The sequence below is a fragment of the Triticum urartu genome, chromosome 3A, assembly GCF_056163025.1.
Source record: "Triticum urartu cultivar PI428250 chromosome 3A, HENAU_Tu73, whole genome shotgun sequence".
NCBI lineage: Eukaryota > Viridiplantae > Streptophyta > Magnoliopsida > Poales > Poaceae > Triticum > Triticum urartu.
The window spans coordinates 700,446,630-700,459,537 of NC_141875.1; the positions used below are offsets into that span (position 1 = coordinate 700,446,630).

A 12,908-nucleotide genomic window follows, 5' to 3' on the forward strand; every position below is an offset into this window, starting at 1 on the left:
CAGCTTGCTGGAGCCCTAGATTGGTTCCAACAAGGTTCCGCCTCGTGGCGGCAGAGTTTCGTCTCGTAAGCTTGCTTATGATTTTTTTCTCGGACGAAAGACCTCATATAGCAGAAGATGGGAATCGGAGGCCACCAGGGGGCCCACGAGGTAGGGGGCGTGCCCAGGGGGTAGGGCATGCCCCCCCACCCTCGTGGCTGGTGGGTGCCCCCCTTTGGTGCTTTCTTCGCTCAGTATTTTTTATACATTCTGAAAATACCTTCCGTGAAGTTTCAGGACTTTTGGAGCTGTGCAGAATAGGTCTCTAATATTTGCTCCTTTTCCAGCCCAGAATTCCAGCCGCCGCATTCCCCCTCTTCATGTAAACCTTATAAATAAGAGAGAAAAGGCATAAGTATTGTGACATAATGTGTAATAACAGTCCATAATGCAATAAATATCAATATAAAAGCATGATGCAAAATGGACGTATCAGCCAACTCTATAAGAGAACAACAGAGCATTTGAGATTAAGCGAGGAAAATTAAACCCACCTAATTGGCCTTTCAGAGTCTCTCTGGTGAGGGAACACACCATAGCTCCTTGCCACTCCTATCCACGATACTAGCCATATCAGATCATTTTTATTTTTGCATCTTCTTAATTATTTCTTAGCCTGGAGTAAGGTGAACATCAAAATTTGGGAACAGAGCAGGTGATAACTCTACTAAAAACAAAACCAAGGCCACAGTAATATTTCCATCCTCTATCCCAACTTTTATGATTTAAAATTTATCAAGTGGTTGAAACAAGCACCAAGAGAAGTATTTAGGTTGAATCTCATTTCTTCTATGCATGTACATGACTTGATCGTATTATATTGTAAAAATAGAATTATCAATATTCAAAGATAAGTTTATAATTGTACCTTATGTGCTATGACGGGATCATCCCTACTATGATTTAAAACATGGTTTAGCATCTGATCATTATCATCCCGTGCTGCTATGTACCCATATAATTGAATGGAGTCATTGCTGATGGAACACTCAGCCAACGTCAATGAGAAAAATTGCAACATGTTCCTTGGAAAATAAAAATTCTGGGCTGGCTTCGAGAACCTCATCGGCTCCAACCGAGCTTCACGAAGAAGTACATAATATATAACAATTATTAGTTCGTATAGTAGAAAATTACATATTACTAAAAGATAAACAACATTTTAACCGTTGCATTGTGCTAAGTTGTATAGAACCATTGTATAAATAATACTGTGACCTAGCTCAATGTAGGCATGAAAAAACAACAACATGTTTCATAACACCTGAGTAAGTTTATGATCCTAAGAGTTTTTCATATACATGTGGGTTTCCCAAAATTGAAAAAAGTAGCTAGGTTAAAAGTACTCCCTCCGTTCCACAATGTAGTGCATATAGATTTTTGGAAAAGTCAAACTTTATAAAATTTGACCAAGTTTGTAAAGAAAAACACATACATCTAGAATACCAAATACATATCTTTAGATACATCACAAGACATGCTTCCGTATTGTATATATTTATTATTGTAGATATAATTAGTTTTCTCTATAAACTTGGTCAAAGTTTGTATAGTTTGACTTTTCAGAAAATCTATATGCACTACATTATGGAACAGAGGGAGTATAATACTCCTCCATCCCCAAATGCAAGCATTTATGACATTTGGTGTTTTCCACAAATGTAGGTATTTCTAGAGTATTGAACCTTGGCCAAAGCAACAATCACCAAATAATCTCCCAATCTCTCTTCCAACATTGTCGACAAATGTCTTCCCTAAAAAACTAGAATGATTACATTTGTGGAAGGAGGGAGTACACTCTTGTAACAGTAAATACAATGGTAGAGATGCCGTAACCGCAAAAAACACTAGTATAAATAATATGAACTCATCACACGAATCACCGAATTCTCTAAGGATAAACAGGGAGTACCCTGTGAACTTGGACACAAATTAGTTAATCCATCAACTATGGGTCATCTAATTAACTTAGCAAAATAAGTCCTATCATGAAACTGTACTGGAGCTATTTGCAACACCTTTTCAGCCATCTGGTCCGCATGCCATAGGATAAGCTCCTTGCCACACTTATGGTGGCCATTTTAGTTGACCATTAGGGCCCACCTTTGTTTATGCATGAAAGTATTTCTACTGTATAAACATACTTTTAGTTGACGTGTTTTCTCTGGTATTCTATATTGTACTATATGAATTTTGATTTTGCTAGCACATATGTCCGTGCGTTGCAACTGAAGAAAAAATAGTTTACATTTAAATTTAGTGAGAATTATATGTGCAAGCATAACCGTGTGTGCACGTCAAGAAGGAACATTTAGAATATTTATATTCTGGTTTTGCCACTTGTGAAGTAACCAATCTCTATTTTTTTCCATTCATTGATCAAGGGGATTTAAGGTATGAAGTTTATACATTTAGGTCCTGGATTTTGTTCGGTCATCGCACACAAGAGAAGACATGTAAATTATTCAACCTAATTTTCCATTCATTCCTGGGGATTTCAAGATATGAAGTTCCATAATATGAAAGTGAGGCAGGCCTTCACTTTTCCATGTACATGTCATAGATATAGTGTAACCGGAGTTAACTGTACTTTGCTATTTTTCCTTTCATTGATCGAGGGGGTTTAAGGTGTGAAGTTCCATAATATGGGAGTGAGTCAGGCCTTCTCTTTTCCATGCATCTAGCTCACGTAGTCGGGTGTTCTCTTTTCCTTTCCTCGGGTAGCAATCCTCAAGAAATTTAGGGTTAGCTAGCTCATGTATCTAAGAACATACTGCATCGTCAGATTCAAAACAATTTTTGATTTTTTTTAACTTCTCCAAAATAATAATTATTATGAATTGTTGACTATTCTTGGAAACATGAATAATTTTTGAAATCCCAAAGAATTTCAAAAAATGCAAACTTTATAAAAAATGTATATATTTTTCAAAAAACATGAGTTTTTTGAAATAAAACATTTTTAAAATATAAAAATAATTTTGGAAAAACATGAAACTTTTATAAAAGTATTGAATTTTTTGAATTTGTGATTTTTCTGAAAACGGGAACATGTTTTGAACATTCAGATTTTTTTATAAAATGTGTATTTTTTAATCAAGAACAATTTTTTTGAAGTTTGGCATATTTCACTAAACCAAGAATATTTTTGGAATTTGTAACATTTTTTAAAATGCAACTTTTTTCAAAAAATTTGAACAATTTTGGAAAACTCAAACCTTTTTGAAAAAAGGAACACGTTTTTCCTTTTAAAACATTTTGGGTCCCTTTCCAACTAGCCTGCGTACGAATCCATCCATACCTCGTTGAGCTTAATCCATCCATCTTACTACTTGTAGTTTCGCAGACATATATAAACTGATATGACTATACTTAAAGGAGCAATGTGGGACCATTTAAAATATTTTACCGTCAATTTGAATTTTCACAAAAACAAGAATACTTTCGAATTTGGAACAATTTCTAAGTTGCAAGTTTTTTTTTGCAAAATCTTGAATAATTTTTGAAAGCACAACATTTTTTTTGGGAAAATGGGAATATTTTTTGAACTTTGAATTTTTTTCGAACGAGAACAAAAATTTAAAGTTCCATTTTTCTTTCAAAAGAGGAACACAATTTTGTAATTATGTTTTTTTTTCGAAAATTTGACAATAATAGACATTCTGGACATTTTTTGAAAATTTGGAATGTATGAAAAAGGAAAATAAACTTGGAAGGGATAAAAGTAAAAAAGAAACAGGAAAGAAAAAGAGAAAGAAACAAAAAAATGAAATTAGAAATAGAACATAGAAAAAAGGAAAACGGGCCGGCCTGGTCTTAGACACCTTGTGCGAAGCTCCGACTATTTTTGGCCACATGCGGAAAATAGGGCATTCCTAGTTGCATTGGCAGGAAAATAAGTGGGCTGGCTTCGTTGGGCCACAGCGCGTGGCCCATGTATGCAATTCTGGACAAATCATTTTTCCTTTTGTAGTCGACGGACGCACAAAAATTTAGTACCATCTCGGATAGCAAAAAAATATTTTCGCTGCTGAACGGATGAAAACAAAAATCAAAGAAACACACCTTACTTTATTTTTAGGTATGGAGAAGAATTACTACTAGCAGGGTAGGCACGAATTTCAGGACATGCTTGTGTAGCTGTACATACTTTTTTGTTTACATAGTTGAAAGTTTTGTACCAGTGGGCATAGCAGATTGTATCAATCTCAGGACTTACATTTATAGTACTCGCTCATATCTAAAATAAGTGTCATGGTTTTAGTTTAAATTTAAACTAATCTTAAACTAAAATCATGAAACTTTATTTTGGATCAGAGTGAGTATTTATTTCATTAACATCACATGACATGGGTTAAAACTAAGCATATCCAGAATATGCATTCCTAGGGGAATTAGGACACACTTTTGAAAGTATCAAAGCGGTGGTTAGGTCATTCCTTATCAAGCAATCATATCAATATAATCAAGCAGTTTACTAATGTCACAAGTTGTTTTCATTAGGTGAAAAGAAGGCAACTATGCATATTAAAAGAACCTGCGGCGGCGTCAGGCCCCTGGTAGCCATGTCCGTTTCTTGGGGTGTGCCCCTCGTTCCTTCGTTCTTTGTTTGACAGTGTAGCTATCTTGTTCGTCTGGGGCGTGCCTCTGTTTGGCGCTGCCACTGAAAAAACATAAAAGGTCATGCAACAGTTCCGAACGACTAATTACTCAATCTACTTGTACACATAACTGTTTTATTAAATCCTCTAAGACAATTTGCCAAATAATGAACCTTAATACTAATGGCAAATTAATGATCAATGTATAGAAATCTCTTACATATACAACTCTGTCTCCTTATTTTATAACCCAACATCTTCGAGCATGACATATGTACCTTACTTTCTTTTGAGTCCTAACAAAATATAAAACTACTAGAGAGCAATAATATAACTTGATAATTCATAGTCATGCATGCATCTCTCTCATTTTGCAATATTGCGTCTTTATTATTAATACTAATAGTAATGAAGAAAATCCATTGTCTAAGATATCAAACATAATATGATCGTAAATTAAATACATAGGGTCATGAAGATCATAAAAGCTATAATTGAGGTATAGGGGATGCCGAGGCATACCCAAGCTTTGTGGTTTTGGCCCTCTTGTTTTCCTTCTCCTCAACACCTTATTGGCCCCCCTTAAACCTTAAAAAAAGCTTAACTTTAAGTTCATAATATTGGAAATTACCAATTGCATGAAATTGTTTTCCTTCAACATAATAGTGATATAAGCTTCAAATTTTGGTATACAGATTCATACTAAATAACTTGTCATTTTGTACAGTAGATACCAACATTTATCACCCTTTGGGCCTTCTTAAAGAGTTCAATTATGGCATGTATAGCCCATAAACAAGCACCATTCAATTCTATTTCAGTAGCTCATATTAATGTAAATGGATGGTTTAGACTTCATGAAAAAAAATTGGACTTAAATCTCCCAAAAATCAGCACCGACGAGCAAAAAAGAGTATACCAAATCACCATTGATTGGTATAAATTTTTCACTCGATAGTGATGTACAGTCTCTGCTGACAAACAATGTGCCCTTCAATGGAGACCCAATCATTCATTGGTGGGATAGTGGTTATAGGTGCTAAACCTGTCGATGGAGGGGTATAGGTGCCCGTAAGTAAAAGGTGATTTTGTAGTCGTGATACGTGGCTGCAGATGAGGTGTCACACACCCTGAAAAGACAAGTAAGAAGTTGAACTATGAGGGGACTAGACAGGGCTGGGCCGTCGTAATTTGGGGCCATGTTCCAAATTCAAAAATAGGGCCAACAAAAAGTAACTACTCATAGTAGCACACGACCAGATGCTCAAATGGTTGCTAGCCAATTTTTTCTTCGTGCTTCTCTTTTGAGGTCTGAGGATCAAACCCTATTTTAGGCATTTAGCACGAGTTTTACCCAAGAACGATCAAGCCCAGAAGGATCTGATTAAATAGCGACATGCGTGCAATGATATTAATGGGCTGCTGAGTAGTCGATCCTCTTATGGGCTGTACTACCGAAGGTGAAGAGGGCATGCGTGCACTGAGTTTCTGGCCCCAGAAAATTGGGGGCGCTACCCCACTCCACTCGGTCAGAAATTAGCCCCCATATGAATTTGGGCGCGGTCAATGTCCAAATGGCACAGGGGGGTCTATGTCATGACATGGTTGGCCGTTGTGTAACAATTATGCCTTCCCTTTATTTATATGCAGTTTCAAATGGAAATATTAAATTTAGTGCACTAAGGTTTTCGAAGGGGAAGGAAAAGATACCTAGGTGACATGTAGTTTCTTCAATGGCAGCAAGGAAGCAACAATCACACATGCAAGTACAGAGAACATACGATGCAAGTTGGGCATGTCTCACGTGGCTTGACCCAATAGTCAAAGCGGGGTGCTCATAAATATGCAATGTGAAGCAAAAACCTAGAACTTACCTGCAGTAACCATTTGGGAAAGAACCTGAAGGATATTGAGACAATGGCACATAGTTCCTTTCATAGAGATAGAAGAACAACAAGCATAATTAGGCAGTGCTATGTTGGATGTGGGGGGGGGGGGGGGGGTATGCAAGAAGGTGGTCAATGTACAGATAATGGAGCCAAGGATCTACGACATGGTTGACTGCTCTATAATATGATATGTTTTTTTGGGGGGGGGGGGGGGGGGGGGGTTGATAGCAATTTCAATGATCTCACATGCTTTCTCTAATAAGACAATAATGCAACTCTTTATTTCTCTTAATTTGCCTCGAGCACAAACAACTAAACAACATTGTAAAACCTAATTGGGCACAACTATTGGGAAAAGGTGTATGCGAGTATAGAACATAAGACAAAGCACATGAAAGTATAGAAATAAGACAATGCATGTGGGGTATGTCCTTATGTGGCTGGACCCAATTGTCAAAAATAAGAAGTAAAATCAACTTCCATGCACTATGAGATCAAAACCTACAATTTCCATGCACCAACGATTTGGAAAGAAATGAAACGATATTCAAATAGTGTTAGTGGTTTCTTCCATGTAAGCAATGGAGCATCAACTCAAGCTTATAATTAGGCATGTCTCTCTCTATGGAGTGGAAATGGTGCGTGGCTCCCGATGAGGTGTCATGCGTCGGGAAAAGGAAAGAAAAGTAAAGTTGAAATGGACGGGGATAATCAGAGGGGGGGGGGCACGGTTGGGGGATGGTGAATGTAGGTGCTTTTCTCCGAGTAACGGAACAGGGCAGGAGGCGGAAGGATCTATGTTGCGACATGGGTGACTATTATGTACGTAGCAGTTGAGCTTTTTGTTTGGTCTGACATGCAAGTGTAGTTAAAAAACCGAAATAAAGAACATTTTTGTGCCAAGATTTTGGGAGCGGATGCGAAGTATACCGAGCTAGACGATGATGTCATCTAATTGTTACTTTACTACCAAATTAATTAAGAGGTAAAAAACTTTTCCTTCAAATCTCAAGCAATCCTTCTAGTTTCTTCCCCTTAATTTCAATACAAAATCCATTTTGAAATGGTAGATCTGGCTAGCTAGCACACGAGCATAGACAAGCATAGACAAGACGATGATGGATGGAATCATGGATCAGGCGGCAGCGTTGGTTGGCCTGGGGGCGTACTTGCGGAGCCAAATCTCACGTTGTCCGATGGAGATTTTGACAAGCCTCTCCCCATTGAGCACGAGCTTCACGATCGCCTCTGTCTTGAAGATGATCCGGCCATACATGGGCATGTGGCCTCCCTTGGTCTTCTCCATCAGCACCCTTACCACACAGTCACCCCACTTCCTGCACCCATGCACGCCAATCATCAGACATGCAATGCATGATCCAGTTCCAATCATCATGCATCATGAATACAGATCTTAGTAGATCCATATGTATAAATAAACTTAATCAATATATCGAGTAGTGTAGAGTATGTGAGTGCACACTTACTGCTTGAAGTACTCAAAGATCTCCTCGTGATGGAGGGCACTTCCCTTGGAGAAGGTGATGAACATGGAGCGGCAGTCCTCCGGCAGGGCCACTGGTTGGGAGGTGTAGGGCGCCATGAGCTCCGGCGGGCTGACAATCAGCCCAGTCTCGGACCTCCGGAGCAGGACGTGCAGGCGGTCATCAAATACGAACTTGCCGGGGCCATTGAGGAAGTGGGCGACGCCGCGGACGACGAGGTCCTGGTGGAAGGCGAAGAAGCCCGGCTCGATGCGGACACCGCCTTGCATGCAGAGCGCAGAGATGAGCGGGATGGGCGGGAGCGCGGGCACCTGGTGGCGGAGGCACTCGAGGACGGCGTTGGCCTCTTCCGCGACGACGGCGACGGCGTCGGGCGCCATGGCTGGGACGTGGTGTATGGCGGAGATGGTGCCCTGGTCCAGCCACACCAGCAGCGCCACCGCGTTCTGGGCTTTCTCCGGGCAGCCGCACACGGATAAGAACCGGTCGTATGCCTGCCGTGCGACGCTGTACATGTACAGCACGTCGCGCACCGTCATCGCCGCCATGGTTGCTCTAGTTATTTGGTTGCTCTTGCACTGGCCGTCCGGAGAAGAGGCGATGGATGGCTGGAATGAGAAGAGAAGCTAGCGAGAGAGGAGCGAGGAAGGGGTGATGGGTCGATGGGGAATGGACCGATATTTGTATCTGCTCCTGGTCCGGCGACGCGGCTGCGCTCCGGCCGGTGGAAGGTTTAATGAGGTGCATACCAAAAATTGGCTAGCGGGAAACAGCTCTCTTTGAATCAGTTTAATGAGGTACACGTAGATGCTCTTCGTTCGTTGGCTGGTTTTCCATCCTTTTTTTGGTTTTTAGTTCGTTTTACATCCTAAAACGTATACATATGTCGTTGCTTAACAACTTTGGATGCGGCGCAGCACTTGTATATCCTTCTAAATTTGCACTACCTTTTTCTTGGTACTGGTTAATTTTATACTCAGCAGAGTTCACATGTTATACTTTTCTTTTCGATTTCATTTACATATATAGAGGACAGGACATTGTGATTCCTTAATCTCTACATAAACTTTGTTGTCGCTCAAGCTACCTGCTTCGCCCATCATCGATGGTGCAAGCGTCAAGCCAGGACACCACCGTGCCACCATTAGATTGTGACCTAACTACACTGGCAGAGCTTTGGCAGGGCCATCGTGGGCCACTGCCTCCTAGCCCAAGAATTTTCTTCTTCTGAATACCCCTTGTTAAATGGGCTAAATCTTTACGAAAACCTGTCCAATACTTGTTTTGCTTGCCCTCCTAGTCCATTTACCCATCAGGATTATGGCCTAAGCTCCTCTACTGGGGAGCTAAGCCCGTCTGGGTTTGGTTTCACGGGACCTCCTATAGAACTCAAACTAGGCTAGCCCAGCACCGAAACAGTGAAAATTCTCAAATTTTTGTGCATGTGATGGGGATCGAACATGGGACATCCCGCTCGCACGTGCACGAACCTAGCAACTAGATCCGGCGAGCTTTCATGACTAACGAGTACTTCCTCCGTCCTTAAAAAAGTGTACTTCCAACTTTATTGAAAAGTCAACTTTTTTATATTTGGTCGTATTTATACAACAATACAACCATTTATGCCATCAAATTAGTAGCATAGATTCATGATAAAATATATTTCCGTGGTATACCTTTTTGGTTTCACAAACATTGATATATTTTTGGACAAACTCGGTCAAACTTTGAGATAGTTTGACCCTCCAACAAAGTTGAAAGTACACTCTATGAAGGACTGAGGGAGGAGTGCGGAATGATAAGAACTATAAACAGGGACAAATGCTTGATAAACAATTTTCAAATATGAAATTAACATTATTTTAATACATGGCCAGCATTTGTTCTATACACATTTAACATTTCTCAAATACTTGTTTAACAAAAAAATTCAAATGCATGACTAACATTTTCTGTATACGTTTTTCACAGACGTTGTATATTTTTTGTATACATTTTCCATATACAAGAGAAACATTTTCTTTATACAGATTTAACATTTTTTAAATGCTTGCTTAACATTTTTAATACACGGTCACATTTTTTCTACACATTTAAAATAAAATAAAATGCTACATTAACATTTTTTAAATACAAGATTAACATCTTTTAAATACATGGTCAACATTTTTTCTATACACATTTTAACATTTTCAAATTCTTTATTAAAAAAATTCAAATACAAGTTCGACATTTTTTTAATACATGGTCAACATTTTTCCTATACATATTTAAAAAAATTCAAGTGTTTGATTAAATTTTTTCAAATGCTTTTTTAACATTTTAAAAGTACCGTATCAACTTTTTCACACACATTGTAAATTTTCTTTATACATGAGAAACATTTTTCTTTATACACATTTAACATTTTTCAAATGCTTGGCTAACAATTTTTCATACGTTTTATGTCATGTTTTTGTAATATTTTAATTTAGAATATTTGGTAGTATAACCAAAATAAAATAATGAAAAAATATGAAAAAAAACAAGGCCGTGGCCTCCCGCGTGCTTTGACCATCCCATTTTTGGAGGATCCTGACGCGAGAGCATGCCAGATCTCGCTATAAGCGAGATATAGTGCTGCCTCCGATTAGATTGCGACCTAGCTACAATGGCAGAGCTTTGGCAAGACCATCCTGGGCCAATGCCTCCTAGCCCAAGATATTTTTGTCTTCTGAATACCGTTGTTAAATGGGTTAAATCTTTAAGAAAACCAGTTTTAAACTTGTTTTGCTTGCCCTTCCAGTCCATTGACACACCAGTATTATTGCCCAAACTCCGCTACTGGCGAGCTAAGCTTGCTGCTTGAATGGGTGTCCATTGCCCGTTCAACCACCATGGTGTAAAAAAAAACAAGGCTTAACAAAGGAAACAACCTAGACTCCTAGAGTATCATCCTATGGATTGGTTTGGTTCATGTCCTTGTGTGCATTACTAAGTAATACGTGGCATTGCATGTGAAAACTTAGATAATCAAAGTATGGCCAAATGCTGACATATTTTTTTTGTAATAGGTGTATAATTTTTTAGGCACATGGATGAGCCATGAGATGCATATTTAGTTCTTTTAGCACATTCCATAAAAAATATCATATTATAGGTGCAAAATACTTGAAAATGTCATGGTATATAATCTCCTTGTTTTTATTTACTCCGCATATTAGCTTTGGTCAAAGTCAAGTTTTGTAAACTTTGACAAAGCTTATAGACAAAAATATTATTAACATGTACAATAACAAATCATTACCATTGGATTCATTATTGAATATACTTTCACATCATATAGATTTTGTATGGTAAATATTTATATTCTTCTCTATAAACTTGGTCAAATTTTACGAAGTTTGACTTTAGTCAACTCTAGCATGCGGAGTAAATAAAAATGGAGGGAGTACTAGAAAACTCGGGTAAAATGTATCTAGCACATTTTTCTCTAGGAAGTGTCTCTTTTAGGTACTTGGTATTAAACTTAATACAAAAAACATGAACACCTAATGTTACATCGCACAGATAAATAAGATTTATGATGTATGTCTATAGCCTTGAATGCAAAGAAATATAATCACAAAAGGAGAAAATCAATGACAGTTCTGATGTCTTGTTGTTTTTTCTCATGTTTAATTAAGGGACAAATGCATTTTTGCCCCTAGTTGGAACCTACCCACGGGTTTTGCCCTTACTTTTCGACTCTGCTCAGTTTTGCCCTTAGATTTTCCTCCGAGGACGCCCGAATGCTCTTTGACCATTTGACCAATACTTTGAAAATTCATAACAAATTGATATGAACTCAGAAAAATGCAAATAAGATATCAAAATGTTCAGATAAACATTAGCTTTATGTGTATGTCATTTGCATTCAGGAAAAAAGTATCGTTTAAACTACCTAAGTTTATTAATGTTTTTAACATTATTAATAATAAAAAGGTATAAATAATACTTTCTTCAGGAATAAAAATTACACGCAAATGTAGGTGACGTTTTCTAGACACCCTGATATATTATTTGCATTTTTCTGAGTTCATATCAACTTGTTATGAAGTTTCAAAATAATGGTCAAAGTCATTCGAACATTCATAAAAAATGATATGAACTTAGAAAAATGCAAAAAAGATATCAAGATGTTCAGAAAACATCACCTACATTTGCATGCAATTTTTATTCTTTAAAAAAGTATTTTTATACCCTTTTATTTTTAATAATGTTAATAACATTAATAACCTCTGGTAGTTTAAATAATACTTTTGTCCTTAATGCAAATGATATGCACATAAAGGTAATGTTTGTGTGAACATTTTGATATTTTATTTGCATTTTTCCGAGTTCATATGAATTTGTTATGAATTTTCAAAGTATTGGTCAAATAGTCAAAGGGCATTTGGGTGACCTCGGGGGCAAATCTAAGGGAAAAACTGAGCAGAGTCAAAAAGTAAGGGCAAAACCCATGTGTAGGTTCCAACTAGGGGCAAAAATGCAATTGTCCCTTTAATGAACTACACTCTTCAAGTTCTGTGAGTTACTTCGCTACACCTAATGTTTTAGATGGAAAGAAAAAATAGTTTATGATAGTGAGACCACGTTCTTTCTTAAATAGCAGAGTTATTGGTACCGGTGCACTGTATGTTTATGTGGCATACTAAATTTGGTAGAAGATATACAATACAATAGACACAACAAGGAAAAGAACTCCATATATATCAACAAAGGATAGAAATGATGCGGCAACACGCGCCTTTGCTTGTAGTATTAGTCTGGTATACCAGGGTGTCGATATGTCAAGATGTGAACAACGATGGTGTTAGAGCCAAAGTGTTAATAATGTATTGTCAAACTGGTGC

At 37.9% G+C, this 12,908-nt stretch overlaps 1 protein-coding gene across 1 annotated transcript; it reads right to left on the minus strand.

The window, feature by feature from the left end:
* Positions 1-7,353: 7,353 nt before the first annotated feature.
* Positions 7,354-8,680, minus strand: LOC147981830 (uncharacterized). The gene is made up of 2 exons (XM_087517221.1): positions 8,017-8,680; positions 7,354-7,866 (listed from the first exon to the last, which is right to left on the minus strand). Exons 1-2 carry the CDS (start codon positions 8,580-8,582, stop codon positions 7,665-7,667), a joined length of 768 nt encoding a protein of 255 aa, XP_087373347.1. The 5' UTR covers positions 8,583-8,680; the 3' UTR covers positions 7,354-7,664.
* Between the last annotated feature and the right edge of the window lie 4,228 nt (positions 8,681-12,908).